The sequence below is a fragment of the Hirundo rustica genome, chromosome 3, assembly GCF_015227805.2.
Source record: "Hirundo rustica isolate bHirRus1 chromosome 3, bHirRus1.pri.v3, whole genome shotgun sequence".
Classification (NCBI taxonomy): Eukaryota; Metazoa; Chordata; class Aves; order Passeriformes; family Hirundinidae; genus Hirundo; species Hirundo rustica.
The window spans coordinates 12,170,442-12,187,872 of NC_053452.1; the positions used below are offsets into that span (position 1 = coordinate 12,170,442).

Here is a 17,431-nt window from a genome sequence, read left to right on the forward strand (position 1 = left end):
AGTCACTGGGAGGTCTACATATTCCACAGTTTAATAGGAACAGCTCAAACAAGTAACTCACTTCTGCATATTCCCAGAGTATAAAACATTCCCCGGCTCCAGATCCAAGTGCTCAGCCTTTAAATATATCTACAACCCCTTTCCTTACATTGGGAATAACTGAGCTCCAGCAGGAATAAATATCTCAAATATAACCTCTTAGAAATGTCCTCTGGTACAAAAAAATCCCTTTTTTCTAGCTTAGAATTCCATGAGAATGCCACCATCCCTTTATCCCAAAAAATAGCTCTGTGCCACAGGCTGGGGGGGAGCAGGGAAGGGGGTGTCTTTATTGCTGGATCTCGCCAGGCTGGATTGTGCTTACCTTTCCCAAAGTTCTGCTCACAGCTTCAGCTGAGGAACTGCTGGGGGAATACTACAGGAGCAGGCAAAGAAATGGGAGAAGGAATGGGAAAAGCTGTGGGTTTTTACACTGGGAAGCCCATCCCGAGGCTTGAAGCATTAAACCATAGCAGTGGGTTGTTGCGGTTCCGAAAAAACAGGTGTCAGCCCAGCTGGACAACACTCCAAGGCTCCTTCCCTGCCCAGGGGAAATTCCCCAAATACTATTCCACTAAAATGGAGCAGGAAAAGCCTCTGAAGTGAAACTTTTCCAGCACAGCTCCTTTTCCCAGACTTTATTGTAGGAGATATTCTGGTCTCCTAAGTGCCCAATTTCATGGGAGCTGGAGGAGCTGGAAGGTGAGAACTGACAGGATCCAAGTGCCAGGCTGCTCCAGTTTCCATGGAATTGTAAAACCAAGGTAAGTAGCATTTGGCTGCCCACCTGCCCCTTTTTGCTGTGCAGGGACACGAAACTCCTGGAATGAAACTCCAAAGCTGCTCCCACTCTTTGGGATCTTTGGCAAAAGCAGAGAGAAACCAACATTTCCTGAAAAGCAAATTTAGCCAGACTTTTCCTGGATGAAATTCCACTGGGGAACACGTAGCAAATGTCATGGAGCATCATCGGTTCCCCTGATTGTCCATGTGGCATTGAATTCCCTGCAAAACAAACCTGTACCACCAAGGTACCTGAGCCACCCCCTGAATTCCCAGAGAATCAACTCCCACAAATTCCCTGGTGTGGTGCCATCCTGCCTGACCATCAGGAGATGGAGCTGAGGAAGGGATTTCCAGAGGAAAGCTGGAAATCCACTCCTTCCCAGCTTCCCACCACCCACCTCCCCCAGGCCAAGGACTGTACAAGGGGTGCAGCCTAAGAGCGGGAGGCAATCCCGAATTATTCCATGTTCACCAGGGCATGGAGCTGGGGCTGCCCAGAGTCCGTCTGCGTGTGGAGCACGGTAAGTTCTCCCAGCAGGGATTCCTGTGCTCTGGAGGCCTTACAGTCTGTGCTGGAATTCCCGCTTCCCGGCACTGCTGCCAGGTTCTGGTAGGGGCTGTTCTCTGGGAAGGAGAGCAGCTTTTCCGGGATTTTGGGGGACACCTCATATTCCTCGTCGGGAAGCTCTGTTTTGTGCCCCTCGCCATTCTTCGCGGCTCCTTCCACGATGACGAGGAAGGACTTCCAGGGGGTGTTTTTATCATGGATCTGCAAAGGAATAACCAGGAGAGAGAAGGTTGGATATGGGATGACAAAAAGTTGGGATCAAGCTTGTATCTGATGTCGGCAGAGAAAGTTTTTGTTTTGGAGTCACGGAATGGTTTGGGTTGGAAGGGGCCGTAAAGATGATCCAGTCCCACCCCCTGCCATGGATAGGGTCACCTTCCCCTACCTCAGGTTGCTCCAAGTCCCATGCAGCTTGGTTTTGAACAATTCCAGGAATGCAGCACCCACAGGTTCTCAGGGAAAACTGTGCCAGGGCCTTCCCAACCTCCCAGGGAAGAATTCCTTCCCAACATCCCAGCCAACCCAAGCTTCCATCAGGCTGAACTGGAAGTCTGCTGTGGGCTTGACCCGTCAATCCACAGAATGTGGCTCCGAGGAAGCCTGCCAGCGCTGAGCTGCCACCCCCGGAACACGGGAAGGCGCTCCCGGCGCGCGGGGATCGCGGGATCGTACCGAGGTGTGCCGGCGCAGCGTGGATTTGTCGGTGAAGGTCCTGCCGCAGGCATTGCACATGAAGGGCTTCTCGCCCGTGTGGATGCGGTGGTGCCGCTGCAGCGCGTTCAGCTGCGTGAACTGCTTCCCACACTGGTCACAGCAGTACGGCCGCTCCCCTGGGAATGCGGCATGGGAGACAGGCTGGGAACGCGGGCAGAGCAGAGCTGCTGGGCCTCCGAAACGCCCAGCAAGCCCTGGCCGGCAGGGAATGATCAGGGAAAACATCCTGGTGGTACAAATGTTGGCACACTGCGACCCATCTGGAGGCAGCTCCAGGTTCCTCCCAGCCCTGTAAAGCTGTGCTGCCACTGCATTTTTACATGGATTTTCCATTAGAGACTCAAGTCCTGCCCAGAATCCAAGTATTCCCTCCTCTTACTCACTCTTCTCTGATTAAGAACCCCTGAGCTGCTCCCAGCCCCAGGATCCCAGCTCCAAACACACCACCAACTCCCTTTTTGGGAACAGATCCCATTTTCCTCCTTCCATGGATAAACCTTTGGAGCTAAACCAGAGCTCTCTATCACCAATGCTCCTGGCAGGTTATTAAGGTATCTCCACAGCCTGCAGAAGCATTCCAGGGAACTGCTGTCACTCAGGACTACTGGGAGAAGGGGAGAACACGACACATCAATCAGTGCACGAGGGGAAAAACCTGGCTGGGAATTCATTGCTGGAAGATTGCAGTGGTGAGGGGTGTGTGTATCCAAGAAAAGGGGCACGTCCTACCTGTGTGGACTTTGATGTGCTGGTACAGGGAATTCCGCTGGGCAAAGGTCCGGAAGCAAACCTCACACTTGAAGGGCTTGGATCCTGTGTGGATCCGGTTGTGGTGTTTCAAGTATTCCTTGGAGGCAAAGCTCTTCCCACAGGTTTCACACATGAAAGGCCTTTCCCCTAAAAAAACGGGGAGAAGGAGGATGAAACCAGCAAAGCTTTGGGAATGCTCTTAAATAGCCCACAGAAATTCCGGAACACGTCCTCACTGTGGGGACCTTTAACGTTCACCCAGTTCCAAACCATCTCGTGGCAGGGACACCTTCCCCTATCCCAGGTTGCTCCAAGCCACTCCCAACCTGGCCTGGAACAATTCCCGGGATGGGGAACCCACAGCTTCTTTGGGAAGACTGTTCCAGGGCCTCACTACTCTCACAGGGAGGAATTTCTTCCCAAAATCCAATTTAAATCAACCCTCCCTCAGCTTAAAATCATGGCATATCCTTGGGGTATCCTTTTTCAGGCAAGTCCCACCTGAGAGACGACAATATCTCGTTTTATCCATAGAACTACAGGTAAAAAGCAACATTTTCTGAAGGCAACAGTTTCCCTGGAATGTCTGGGATTGGATTTTCCCAGTTTTCCAGCCTCACCTGTGTGGCAGCGCCTGTGGTAGATGAGCATGTGGTTCTGGGTGAAGCGGGCCCCACACTCATCACACACAAACGGCTTCTCCCCTGTGTGGATCCTGCAAGGAAAAAGGAATGTTCAAACTCCAGGATGAGGCTTTCCCTCATTCCCATTGATCCTTACTGCTGGATCAATGCCCACATCCAAAAATGTTATGGTAAAACCGAATTTTTCAAGGTGAAACGCAGCCAAATTTAGAAAATTCTTTCCAGGTTGTGGTGCCCAATGCTTTGGGATGGGAGGGAAAGCATCTCAGGGGGTTGGGATGGCTGCTTTTCCTGGAGAGACACATCCCTGTGGCAAAATATGTCCCAAAGGATGAGAAATTCCCACCACCAGCTGCCACCACACCCAAATTAAGGCAGTGTTGAGTTTCCAGGGTCCAAAATTCCTGAAAGGACTCCGGGAACAAAAAAAAACCAAAAAAACAAAAAAAAATCAGGTTGAACCCCTCAGAGAGGATTTTTTCCCTCATAAAAATGTCTCTGGCCCAAAACAGATAAAATGACTGATAAAATCAGGTTGAAACCCTCAGAGATTTTTTCACTCTGACAAAACTGTCTCTGTCATGAGGCAAGGTAAAATGACTGATAAAATCAGGTTCAAGCCCCTCAGAGTTGATTTCTGCCCTGATAAAAACACCTTCAGAAAAATAAAACTGATAAAAATCAGGCTCAGGCCCACAGAGAGGATTTTTTGCCCTGATCAAAATGTCTGCCCTGAGACACATGAAGTAACTGATAAAATCAGGTTGAAGTCCCTCAGAAATGATTTTTACCCAGATAAAAATGCCCTGGGACGGATAAAATAACTGATAAAATCAGGTTAACTCACTCAGAGATGATTTTTGCCCTCATGAAAAGGGTTCTGCCTTGAGACGGATCAAAAAAGGGATAAAATCAGGTTAAACCCTTCGGAGTCTACTTCTACCCTGATAAAAATGCCCTCGGAAAGATAAATTGATGAATCAGGTCGAAACCCCTCAGGGATGGATGATTTTTCCCTTATCAAAATGTCCCGAGGTAGATAAAATACTGACAAAACCAGGTTAAAACCCCTCAGAGACGATTTTTTTGCCCGATAAAAATGCCCTGGAACAGACAAAACGCAGCAGGTGCTGGATCAGCTCCGCGTGGGTGACATCGGTGATGCGCCACCTCCTCCTGTTCCCAGATCCATTGTTTTCCCTGCTTCGCCCCCAAATCCGGCGTTTTCCCATTGAAAACCCTGCCAAATTCCTCCCAAATATTTCCACGCTTGTCTGTGTATTGAGTCTAAGGACGTGCTGGAGGAATCCCACCTGGATTTCTCCGCAGCACGGGCCCGGCCCACGCGGGATACGAGGAGAAAACAGGGATTCGGGAGGCCCCGAGGGCTGAACCGCCGCACGAAGAGAAAACAGGGATTCGGGAGGCCCTGGGGGCTGCACCCCGAGTCCAGGGGAAGCTGCTCCTACCTCATGTGTGTTTTCAGCGCCGAGGGCTGGGAGAACTTGGCCTCGCACTCGGGGCAGCCGTAGGGCTTGTGTCCCGTGTGCGTCCTCTCGTGGAGCCGCAGGGCCGTCCTGGAGCTAAGCCCCTTGCCGCACTGGTGGCACTGGTGGCGCTCCCCCCCGCCCTCGTGCACCTGCAGGACGTGCCTCTTGACGTCCTTCTTCCTCTTGAAGCGCTTGGCGCACAGCTCGCAGGGGAAGCGGCGCTCGCTGCTGTGCACGTGCCGCTGGTGGCTGCGCAGGTTGCAGCGGTTGGCGAAGGTCTGCGCGCACGTCTCGCAGCGGAACTCCAGCGCCGAGGCGATCCCGTGGCTCTGCTGGATGTGCTTCAGGAAGCTCTTCTCGTACAGGAACTCCTTCTGGCACGTGCCGCACTTGAAGGCGCCGCCGCGCTTCTTCTTGTCCTCCTCGCCTCTGGGGAGGTTTTCCGGGGAGGGCCCCTCGGGTTTGCCGGAGTTCTCCTCCTGCTCCCGCTCTCCCTCCTCGCCCTCGGGCCGCTTTTCCTCCTCAGCGTTCCGCTGCTGCTCCCGCAGCCTCCGGGTGTATTTCTTCTTCGGGATCTCCACGAACACCTTCCTGCCAGCCAGCCGCCCGCTCGCCCTGCGGATCTTGGCGTAAGGAGCCTTCGGCGCCTCCTTCTTTTTGTCCATCTTCTCCTTGGATTTGGCAGCCAGCCCCTCGGGAGATGCTCCGCAGCCAGGTGCGGCTACGGAAGAGTCCGGAGGCTCCTGCTCGGCCTCTGCCGGGGCCACGGCGCTCGGGCGGGCGGGGCTTTCCTCCTCAGAATTCTGCGATTCCGAGAAGTTCTGCAGCTCCAGCAGCACGGATTCCAGCATCTGCTTCTTCAGCTGGAAGCAGGTCTCAGAGAGATCCAGGCACTTGAGCTTCTCAGCAATCTCTAGCATGCGCTGCACCCTGTCCTCCTCCACCTCCACGCGCGCCGTGTACACGAACTCCAGGAAGGAGGCGAAATCCGCCACCTGCACCTCGTTGAGGAACACGTTGCTCCGGGGGCCATCCACGGGTTTCTCGTTGAGGAAAACCTCCTTGAAGAACTTGCTGGTGGCGGCCAGCACAGCCTTGTGCGCCGGGAACTCGGCGCGGACGCCCTGGTACTCCACGCTGACCGTGACGTCGCACAAGTGGCCCAGCAGCCGCAGCTGCTGCATCTCGTTCAGCAGGTTGATGGGGGAGGACTTGGATTCCAGCAGAACGGGATTGCTTTCCATCTTTCTTCTCCCTGCTAACGAGACCCCGCGTCAGGCAGCGGAATTCCGCAGGTTTGCGGCGGCCGGGGTTTGAGCTTCATGGAATCGCTGGGGTTGGAGAAAGCTCCGAGATCATTTAATCCAGCCTTGGGTCAATCTCCAACTCCATAACAAAACTATGGAGTGAGTGAATCTGAGCTTAAATCCCATCCCTAATTTTCCATTAAACCCTCTGCGCTGACAGAAGCTGGGATAGAGCTGGATCAAAGTGAAGGCACCTGGAATTAAGGAATGATTCCTGGCCTCACCAGGCAATAAAAGGAAGGCAAGATTAAGCAGAAGTTAACTGCAATCCTAAAAAACTGCCTGAAAATGCTTTCCACAAAAAATTCCAAGCTCTTATGTGACAGATAATGGTATTTACACGCCAGAAGTCTCAAAAATGATGGGAATTCCTCAAAATTCACTCACAGTGCACAGCCTGCACATTTTGAAAGCCCATTTCCAGCCTTCCACTGGGCCCTATTTCCTGGGAATGTCTGAAACTGCTCCAAAGATTGTAAAAGAGCCGATTTTTGGGGTGTTTTCTCAAATGTCTGACCCCAGAACAAACCATATTTCTACAGATTTAAAGGTGCTCTGAGGAATCTGTTGAGTCTAACCCTGTTCTTCCTGGAATCTGAGGAAAATCCTTCCATGTCCTGGGAACTGAGTGAAGTCTCACCCAATGCTTTATAAACAATCGGTGGCCACTTTTTTACCCCAATAAAATTATTTTTAACTACTCCTTGTGTTATTTCACAACTAACCTTCTAATTCCCATTTGAGCACTGTCCGTTTCCCAGGAATACCTCCCCTTCCAGAGGCAAAACTGGCTGGAAAGAGGCAAAAAGCTCCAGCACAGAGGGGAATGGGGAGAGGATTCCCAGGCGGCTGCTGCTGAAGTCATGGAGAACCCTACTGTGCCCACTTCCAATCCCATTTGCAAAGGACCCCGGATCACATGGGAATGCTGAGGTGGGGGAAAAGACGGGGGGTAAAAAAGGGAGAGGAAAGGGGGGAAACAAGGAGGGGCAGGGGGGAAAGAGGTGGGGAAAAAGGGGCAAAAAGAGGAGGGAAGGGGAGTAAGGGAGGAAGAGGGGAGCAAAAGAAGGCGGGCGGGGCCAGCCCGCCATGACTCCCGCACTCACACGGCTCCCGGCCCGTTCCCAGCCCGCTCCCGGTTTGTTCCCAGCCCGTTCCCGGCGGCTGCTCCCGCTCAGCCCCGGGCGCGGCCGGAAGCGCTGACGCGCCACGACCCCGGCCGAGGTGGCGGCGCGCCGGAAGTTACGTCACCAGGCACAGAGGGCGTTGCTAGGCAACGCGGCCTAGCCCGCCCCCGGCTTTGGCGTTCCCAAATCCCGGCGTCTTCCCCAGGGAAATCCGTGCGAATGAACGACGAACGGCCTCGACACCACTGAGAGCTTTATTAAACGAGGAACTGGTGATTTACAGCTGCGGCACTGCGCTGTGTTTTTTTATGAACCCACACCCTGCCCTGCACATTCCCAGTGGGATGCTGCCACAGCTTTGGGGAAAAAAAAAACAACAAAAAACCTCTGGACAGCTGCAAACATTTCAGTGGAGTAAATACCCTTATGAGGAATTACCTCTTTACCGCCTGTAATGCACCTTCTCAGGCAGCTGCAGTGACCACTGGGAATGTTTCCCTGCATTCTAAAGGAAATTCCCACCGTTCTGCCTCAAACCGCCCATTTTTGGGGCTAAAACTGACTTTGCAAGTACAAAAGGGAGGGCTCAGTGTCCCCGGTGTCCCCAACCCCAGGTGTCACGTGTGCTGCTGCTTTAGCACTTTCTGGTTTATAAAGTTTCCTGTGGTCAACCGACCAAATTTCCGGCATGGGATCTCCTCCCGGGTGCGCTTCCGCTAAAGTCTCTATTTTGGACCAATTATGGTCTTTTTTGTGTGTGAGGTCGATCAAGAAGCTTCTCCAGTGAGCATTCCGGTCATGGATCTAGGAAAAAAAAGGGAGTGGGAGACAGTAAAACAATTAGATCTGATTTTTAACTGACAAATATTTAACTTCATCCAGAGCTAAATCCAACAATTTTGGGATAACTTCACGCTGTTGCTCTCCAAGTCTCAACTCGAACACAAACAAGGCTCTTCTGCCAACTCCATGCTGAATTTCTGGCTCTGCTGCCATGGAATGCTTCCAAAATCAGCTGGAATTTCAGCACACAGGCAAAATATTGACTTGGAGTTGGAAGGGAACCTCCTGTTCCGTCTTCGCTGTCACTTCCAGGACCCGGAGGTCACTGGGAAGAGCCGAGCTCAGTGTTTTCCAGTGGAACACTGGGAATGTGTGAATTCCTATTCGTGTGCAGCACGAGGTTGGATAAACCATCGTGTTACGGGGCTGGAATGAAGGTTAAAGCATTGGAGACTCCACAGTTAATCCATAAAAGAATCTAAAAATCCCGAGTCCTTCCTCAAACACTTTCATGGAAATCTTTTAGGAAAAGATCGCGGAGATGGTGATCATCAGGGAGTGCTGTATCCAGTCCCTTCCAGGGATGGTGACTCTTCCCCTAAGACTGGGAGACGACTGCACTGGCAGCCAGCAGTGGGAGCTGCCGTGCCCATGCAGGAAAATCCCACAAAATTCAGGAACAGATTTTAAGATGGTAGCTCACCACCCTGCCCTGAAACTCATCCCTAACACAGCCCCTCCCGAGGGCTGGAAATTCCCGCTGCCAGGGTGACACTGGCACCCTGCAGGTGGCACTGAGGACCGGGAAGATCCCGCGGGATGTCCTACCGCCACGTGTCGGCGCAGGGTGGACATGTCGGTGAAGGTCCTCTCGCAGGCCCGGCACTTGTAGGGCTTCTCCCCGGTGTGGATGCGCTGGTGCCGCCGCAGAGCTCCCTGCTGTGTGAAGGCCTTCCCACACTGCTCACAGAAATAGGGACGGGTCTCTGGGAATAACAATCCCAGCAGACACAGGGTTAGGAGCACTTGGGAGAGAACAGCGGGCACTTTGGCCCCTTCCCTGGAAGTGTCCAAGGCTAGACGGGGCTTGGAGCAACCTGGGAGAGTGGAAGGCGTCCGTGGCAGGGGGTGGAATGAGATGATCCCTAAGGTCCCTTCCAAGCCCACCATTCCATAAATATTTCCCAATACTTGCCAAGGCTACAGCTGTCCTCTACTCCAAATTCCTTCAGCTGCACAATCCAGGCCTCAGTTTTTTAGGATACCACACAACACTCCTGTGAACCAGGGTCAGGACGAGACCTGCTTCCCATCAGAATTCCCATCCCTGGAGGTGTCCAAGGAATGCCTGGATGTCATACTCAGTGCTCTGGGCTGGTGACAAGATGGGGATTGGGCACAACTTGGACTTGATGAGCTTGGAGCTCTTTTCCAACCTCAGTGATTCTGGGACCCCCTAATTCAGCAATGGGATGAAATGTCCCCATCCACACTAGGAAGTACCACAAAGCCACCATTCCTTTTCCCAGCCTTGGAATTACCTGCATGGACGTTGCTGTGCTGGGCCAGGGAGGCTCTGAGTCCGAAGGTTTTCCCACAAACCTCACACCTGTAGGGTTTGGCTCCCAGGTGACAGCGCTTGTGGCACTTCAGGTACTCGTTGGTGGCAAAGTGCTTCCCGCACACGTCACACCTGAAGAGCCGCTCTCCTGAGGGAAGAGAAACTGGACATTGGGAATTCTCCCAGACGAATTTTGTCCTTCACAGTTGGTCTGCAAATCACAGAACCCAGGCTGGAAAATACCTCCAGGGTCATCAAGTTTAACCTGTGCCCAATCCCCCACTTCCAGTTGTCCCCTGAGCGCATCCAGGCATGGGGACTCCATCCCATTTCATGAAGGAATTCTTCCTGATATCCAACCTGAACCTCCCCTGGCACCACATGAGGACATTCCTCTCATCCTATCAATTGTTCCTTGGGAGCAGAGCCCAAATTTCCCCTGGCTCCTGTCAGGGAATTGTGGAAAGCAACAACAAAGTCCCTCCAGAGCCTCCTTTTCTCCAGGCTAAAAGTCCTTCTATCCCTATGAATTCCTTCCTGGTACTTGAATACTCTCCTGTGAGTTACAAAAAAAAGGGGCACTTATTTCATATCTCAGCAATAAAACAGGAAAGGGATGGGAAAAGCACCTGGAATATTTAATTCCCACCTGTGTGTGTCCTTTTGTGGCCAGTGAGTTTTCCTTTGTCGGCAAAGGAAGCGCCACAGTCTTCACAGATGTAGGGCTTCTCCCCGGTGTGGGATCTAATGGGGACAGAGCACCCTATGATCAGTAATTCGTTAGGTCTTGATCCCTAAAATACTGGATTTGAAATGATGTTTGCGTTTTAACTGTATTGAGAAAAGGAAATTCTGCTCCCTCAGAAGACGGAGTGTTTCCAGGTACAGGCATTACACTCCAGGAGTACAACTCCCATTTAAAATTTACCTTTTCCTCACTTTCAGGCCCTAAAAATCCACCTTTTTTTCCCAGACAGCTCAGAGTATGGGAAAGGACAAAGAAGGGAAAATGATAGAGAATCAGAAAAATCTGAGCCTAATGTTTGGTCTTAACTTATTCCAACCCAAACAGGATAATGTCCAAAATCATTCCTAATTTTGATCTGTCAGGACAAAGGATTATCATCAGTCTTGCTCTGGAGAAAGATGGGAAATTCCATGGGATGATTCACCCTCTTCTGGGAGAGGACACGTCCACACAGACACCACCAGGGAGCAACTCATCCCGTCAAGCTCCAGATGAGCAGTGTGGACTTGGAGTTGCACATAAAGATGAAATCCCGTGGCAATTTCTTGCTTCAGGAGCAAGCACAGCTCAGGATCCATTTATCCAGGACCCCTGACTCACTCTTCATCACAGAGGGCCATCGTGGGATTTTAGAGCCGTTCCCCAAATGACAAATATTCCTTGCAAGTTTGGACAGGGTATCCATGTCGAAATCCCGACCATGGGAAATGCAACATGGAACCAAAGCCTTTGCGTAAGAGAATTAATCATGGATCCCACTGAACCCAATATCATCGTGTTCCTGTTCTAAGGGGCAAGGAATGGGCACGGCTGGGATCTGACCTGGTATGGATCTTGAGCTGGGAAGGCTGAGCAAACCTGGAGTGACACACGCTGCACTCATGGGGCTTCTCGCCGGTGTGCGTCCGCATGTGGAACACCAGCGCCGTGTGGGAGCTCAGGATCTTGCCGCACACGGAGCACAGCGGCCGCTTGGCCCTGCCCTCGTGCTTCCGCACGGAATGAGTCCTCACATCCCGCTTCCTCTTGAAGGTGGCCTGGCAGAGGCTGCAGGAGAACCTCCTCTCCTCGCTGTGCACGCAGGCACGGTGCTCCTTCCAGCTGGCGTGGCTGGCGAAGGCCTTGCTGCACACCTCGCACCGGTACGCCTTGCCGGGCAGGCTCTGGTGCACGTCCCGGCAGTGATCCACGTATCTTTTCCGGGAAACAAACTGCTCCTGGCACTTGTCGCAGTGGATCACATAGATGGACTTCTTGTTGGCCACTCTTTTACTGGCCTTCTTTAGTTTAAACCCTGGTTCGGGATCTTTGCTGTCCTTCTCTGCTGAGGCTTCATCCTCCTCCTCAGAACATTCTTCGTTGTCCCTACTTCCTTCAACTTCCGAGTATCCCATGTCATAGCCGCCCCGCTCCTCGCCCTTCACACTCATTCCACCTTCATCTTCATTCCCTCCTTCAGCTTCCTGGGATTCCTCTTGCTCCTTGCTCCTTTCTGCTTCAGCGGATGAATTCCCAGGATCTTCCTCACACCCTGAGGTTCCTGGTGTTCCATCCCAAGTCTCTGTGTCAGGATCTTTGTCGCAGCCTGTGGGGTTTGGGTCGTGTGTAGATGGAACCACCATCCAATAGACAGGCAGAAGTTTCCTCTCTTGCCCAGACTCATGGATTTTCCTGTTAAAAATGGAGCACAACTTCAATAAGTTTAATTGAAACTCATTATTTGTTTAACTGTTTCAACTCAGGCCTTGGGGAAAGAGTCCTTTCTTTTGAATTGTTCCTTGCCCCATTTAAGAAATTCCCAGCGTGTTTGGAAAGCCTGCAAATACGGAGAGTTTGGGAAGAGTTGGACTAGATAATTAAAGACAATTAAAATGCCTCGGTTCATTAAGACCTGTATTTTTTCACCTGATCTGGAATGCAGGACGGACTTTTCCTCCCAGGCCATGAAATTACAGATTTGAACCAGAGGAAATAGAGATTAAATGTCCAGATAGAGACATAAAATTCCTATTTAAAGCACCAAATCTGAGCATGCCAAACAAATCTGGTTGCACAAGTCCCCCTTAATCCAATGTGAAATTCCCTAAATTCCCCATCTGAGAGACCTCAATCCAGTCATCTGCACTGCGAGGCCAAGAGAAAAATCCCGATTTCAATACGCTTTGAGTCAGATCCAAGAAATTCTGGAACTCTGGCAGGGAGGACTCCAGGAATGATTTATCCCAGAATGCCGAGGAAGGGCGTTCCCAGGAGTGCCGTACCTGAGGTGGGAGCTGTAGGCAGCCCTGTGGGTGAAGCTGGCGGGGCAGCGCTGGCACCGGTAGGGCCCGTCCCCGGTGTGTGCCCGGATGTGCCCGGCCAGGCCGCACCTGGAGCTGATGGCCTTGTCACAGCAGGGACACCCCTGGGATTCCCGCTTCCGATCCTGCCCCCTGTGGAGGACATGGCCATCCCCGCTTTCCAGGCTGGTGATATCCACACCCACCCTGGTTGGGGAATGTGTCTTGTTGCACTTGGGCAGCTTTGCCGGCCTGGATTCTGGGGCTGGAAAAGCTGTGGCCTCCTGCTCCAGGCCTCCTGCTTGGCCTCCAATGAGCTCATAGCTCGGCAGCAGCTCCTTATGTTTCTGCCTATCCCAGAGTTTCCTCTGCATGGGAATTGTCACGATCTGGGAAGAGTTCCTGGGGTTCTCCTCTTGCTGGATGCAGGGCCACTGTGATGCCCTGTTTTCACCCCTCTGCCCTTTCAGGTGGAGGCTCAAATCCAAGCCCTTCCTGCCCTCTGCCTTCACTTCTTCACAGATGTCAAGCAAATCCTTGCATTCCAGCCTTTCTGCTATTTCCTTCATCCGCTGGAGTTTTCCCGCCTCGATCTCCACCTCTGCTGTGTACACGAACTCCAAGAAGGAGGTGAACTCCTCGGTGTAGATGTCCTGCAGAGTCACCGTGCACCTCTGCGTGTCCACCATCTCCTGGTGCAGGAAAAGCCCCTTGAAGTAGTTGCTGGAAGCTGCCAGGACAGCTTTGTGAGCCAAGAATGCCTCCTGAATTCCCAGGTGTTGGGTGAGAACCGTCACATCGCAGAGGTGCCCGAGCCGGTATAGGGAATGCAGAGCCCTCAGGAGGTTGGGAGCAGCAACCTTGGACTTCATGAGGATTTTCTTCCTCTCCATCCTGGCAGAAGAAACAGAAAAACGTTGGAATGATTTTTCCTGTCTTTCCATTCAAGTATGGCAGAGAAAGTCCAGTGGCATTCCATGCCCTAATTCCTTGTTCACCCTGCACAGGTGGAATTGTAGAACCACTGAGGTTGGAAGAGGCCTCTAAGCTTTGATGGATCACCACCACCTGAACTAAACCATCTCCCAGCAGCAGGAAGTTGAGGGAATGTGGGCACAAGAGCATTGCCTGTATTCTACTGGAAAAAGATTGCTCACATCCCGATTCCTACTAGGTAATTCCCACAGCTATCAGGGATCTCTGCAACATTCCCAACCCAACACCTGCCAGATATTCCCACTGGAAGCAGTGCAGATCCAGAGGTTCAGCTCCAAAATCCACAGGAGCTTCCAGCCCATCTGCTGCCTCCAAGTTTTCCAGCAGGAAATCCTGGTTTGTGTGCAGTGCTTAGAGAAATCAATGAGAGCAGCACGTGCTAATTTCCTGCTGCTCCTTTGCGAGGTTCCCATCTGCGATAAGATCCCAATCCGTGCTCCCATGGGAGCTCCTCTAAAACCTGGATCTGACACAGAGCCCGATGGGAGAGATAAGTTCCAAGATCACCTCTGAGTTCAGCTGCTTCTTGATTAAACCACACCAGCAACTGAAGAATCCTTCCACAAATCCATCAGTTCCCACCATTTTTTTTCCGTCAGAAAAAAACCTGAGATTTGTATTTTCTGTTCCCATTTGGAAGCTGATCTTTAGTTTTCCAAAGTGCTGCCAAATCCTTAAGTCTCCAAAACACTCGCTCCAAGGATTTAAACAAAAACCCCATTTCCTCACCATTTTATGGGTTTGTTTGTAACTTCTTTCCAGCTTTTTCTGTGGCAATTTAAAAATGTGCACACATGCACAAGATTTGCAGAAAGCATAATTAATCCAAGAGATTATATGCAAAGACACTTTAATTGCATCAGAAGTGATGCAAAACCCAAACCATCTTTCAATTCAATTGTGGAGTTCCTGATGAGGAATTGGAACCGGAATTGGTACAACTCCTTTAAAAAATAAAGCCCAACAGTAGCCTGAATCGCCTAGAAAATATTTATATTTGTGCATTTTTAGAATCTCCATTTACCTGCTGGAAAAATTTTTATTTTATCCACATTAAAATCTCCATTTATGCTCCAGAGCATCCCTATTCATCATGCAGAATCAATCTTCATTTACCTCCCCCCAATCTCCATTTATCCTCCAGGAAAATCCCGGAGGGTATCATTTATCCTTCAGGAAAAATCTCAATTTGTGCTCCGGAAAAATCTCCGCTTACGCTCCAGAGAATTTCCATTCTCCCTCCAGAAAACTGCTGGACAAATTTCTAAAGTTTGGGTTTGTCTGGTTTTTTTTAAACACAAAGCACTTGAATTTCTCCCTAACCACATTACCTTCGGGACAACCCAGCAAAGGCTCCTCCCCCGAGGAATTCAAGGCTGGCACAGCACGAGCGTTCACCATCCTCCGGGAATGTCGCCGCGCCGTGTTGCTCCTTGCGCCACTGGCACAGCCGGCGTCATCTTCTGGCGCTTGAGAGCAGCCACAAAGTTGGTATCTCTGCGCAGGTGTCTGGGAAGCGCTGCAAGGAAAGCGGAGATACGGAATGTTTATCCCAGCCCTTGGCACAAACCGGAGGCTCAGCGCGCCGGGACACGAGGGGTGCTCCCCTGCGCGCTCCCGCAGGTAGCAGCAGCCGTGAATCGCCTCCCGCCGGGCAGGAGCGGCCGGGATCGCTCCCGCCGCTCCCGGGGTTGATTCCCGGCGCTCCCGGGCTCCATCCCGAGGGTCCCTCCCGGCCCCGGGCCGTGCTCACCCCGCCGCCTCCGCCCGCTCCCGCCCGACAGCGCCATGGCGGCCGCGGCCTCAGCGCCTCAGCGCCGCCGCCATTTTGAGTGTGGGCAGGGCGTTCCCGCAGCACGGGAAAATAAAAAACACAAAACAGCCCCAAACCTTTAAATCCCCAATCCCCGCCTTCAAACGACGCGAAACCGCAAAAAAACAAAACAAAACAAACAAAAAAACCCACCCCCACACACACACAAAAACCGCCATAACGCTCCCAAAACGACACATTTTGGAAACAATTTGTTTTGGCGCTTTTAAAAAGCCGGGTTTTATCAGGTTAAATTACCTCGGTTGATATCAGCACGTCCTCAGGTGCTTTAAAAACCCCGCGGTTTGCTGGGGCATCTCCTCAGGCTCTCCCAGCGTGGATACTGGGATATCCACCGTGGATACTGGGAGATCAGTGCCAGAGCTAAGAGAGGTGTTTATACAAGCCAGCATAAAGCTCTGAAATTTGGTGGGCTTAATCTGGGATTAGAAGCACAGGGTCTCCCTGTTTCTTCCCACCGGTGATCCTATATTCCTGTCTTTTAACACACAAAATCATTTAAAAGCGGGTGGCCAAGCACTTCCAATTTTTTCCAAGATAAATTCTTCCTTTGAAGTTTTTTTTGTGTGTGTGTGTATTTGTTGTTGTTGTTTTTGTTTTTGTCTTTGTTGTTTTTTTTCCCACTTAAGTTCAGGTTTTAAAATCTTCACATTTTAACAGCTTGGGAAAATGTTGGATGACTGTAATTCCCTGAGGAAATGTAAAATAAACTCCTTCATAAAAAAATAAATTAGGAAAGGCAGACGTCTGTGTTACCCACGTTTTCAATCCTAATTATTTTGTTTGTAGCCAGGGAATGTTTCTATTGTCCAGACGCAGCTCTTGGAGCAAGAAGAATGAGCAGCAGTATGAGTGATCCATGTTGAAAATGTCAGGATAATGTTCCTGTATCTTCACACAAGGGAATGTTGTTTGCTTTTCCTTTATCAGAAAACTGGCATACTCAGCAGCTCTCACCCGGAGGATTTGGGAGGCTCCCGGCCAATTTAGTCTGGATTCCACAAGGATGGAGGGAATTTCTGGATACAGTGCTGGGCTGTATCCATGTGTCCATCCCAGGAAGGATTTTCCCAAGGCTGGATTTCGCTCTGCTCTTTGCCACCAGTTTTGTTTCTCAGGAGATTCACTTGATTCCCCAAATGTTCTGGGTGCTCGGATGCACTTCAGGGGCTCCCTAGAGCCCATGGAATTCTCCATGTCTCTCCCGTGGGGGGAGAGAACGAAGAGCATCATGACTGCTCTTTCCCAATCCTTAATCTTGGAATTTCATCAGGAGGGATGAAACATGTGGGAGGCAGCTGTGGGAGATGCCAATCCCGGGTGTCCCATGGTGGGTGAAGCATTCCAGGTGCTGGGATGGTGAAATAAAACAACCTGTCAAGCCAAAACAACAAAATCCAGGAAAGAATTGGAGCCTGGGAACTCAGATTTTATCTGAGCACTTCCCTTGGCCGGGAGTGGAGAAATACCTTGGGCTTGGATCATGGTGACTAAAATCAGGAAAAAGGGGGAAAATTTGGAGTCAGCTCTGCCAGTCAGGTTCTGCTCCTGATCCATCCGGCGTTTGTGGCTCAAGGTCAATCAGGACATTTCCAGCAAAGCAAAGGATGGAAATGTCCCCAAATCCCAGGTTCCTTTCCCCCGGGAGCACAGTGGGAAGCGGTGCTGGGGTGTTGGTGATTTTGGCTCTTCCCAGCAAAGCTGGGTGACATTTTGGAGCCCCCCAAGGAAACGTCCTTGTGTGTTTTCCCTGAATGGATATCCCTTCCTTACAGCTCCACCAGAGGATGCTGCAGACTTTGGAA

General features: G+C 51.3%; 2 protein-coding genes across 4 annotated transcripts; both read right to left on the reverse strand.

Annotated features, from left to right (window-relative positions):
- Positions 1–17: 17 nt before the first annotated feature.
- GZF1 (GDNF inducible zinc finger protein 1) lies at positions 18–7,482 on the reverse strand. Of its 2 annotated transcripts, none has more exons than XM_040057970.2 (6): positions 7,405–7,482; positions 4,971–6,249; positions 3,478–3,572; positions 2,837–3,004; positions 2,066–2,223; positions 18–1,594 (listed from the first exon to the last, which is right to left on the reverse strand). In XM_040057970.2, the coding sequence occupies exons 2-6, from the start codon at positions 6,233–6,235 to the stop codon at positions 1,283–1,285; spliced, it is 1,998 nt and encodes a 665-aa protein (XP_039913904.1). In that variant the 5' UTR covers positions 6,236–6,249; positions 7,405–7,482; the 3' UTR covers positions 18–1,282. The 2 variants fall into 2 exon arrangements, with proteins under 2 accessions (XP_039913904.1, XP_039913905.1); XM_040057971.2 differs by having other exon boundaries at positions 4,971–6,246; positions 7,405–7,476.
- Positions 7,483–7,659: 177 nt separating this feature from the next.
- LOC120751167 (GDNF-inducible zinc finger protein 1-like) lies at positions 7,660–16,001 on the reverse strand. Of its 2 annotated transcripts, none has more exons than XM_040060621.2 (8): positions 15,546–15,613; positions 15,124–15,311; positions 12,779–13,690; positions 11,340–12,188; positions 10,419–10,513; positions 9,750–9,917; positions 9,037–9,194; positions 7,660–8,229 (listed from the first exon to the last, which is right to left on the reverse strand). In XM_040060621.2, the coding sequence occupies exons 3-8, from the start codon at positions 13,687–13,689 to the stop codon at positions 7,978–7,980; spliced, it is 2,433 nt and encodes an 810-aa protein (XP_039916555.1). In that variant the 5' UTR covers position 13,690; positions 15,124–15,311; positions 15,546–15,613; the 3' UTR covers positions 7,660–7,977. The 2 variants fall into 2 exon arrangements, with proteins under 2 accessions (XP_039916555.1, XP_039916556.1); XM_040060622.2 differs by lacking the exon at positions 15,546–15,613 and adding an exon at positions 15,864–16,001 and having other exon boundaries at positions 7,666–8,229.
- Between the last annotated feature and the right edge of the window lie 1,430 nt (positions 16,002–17,431).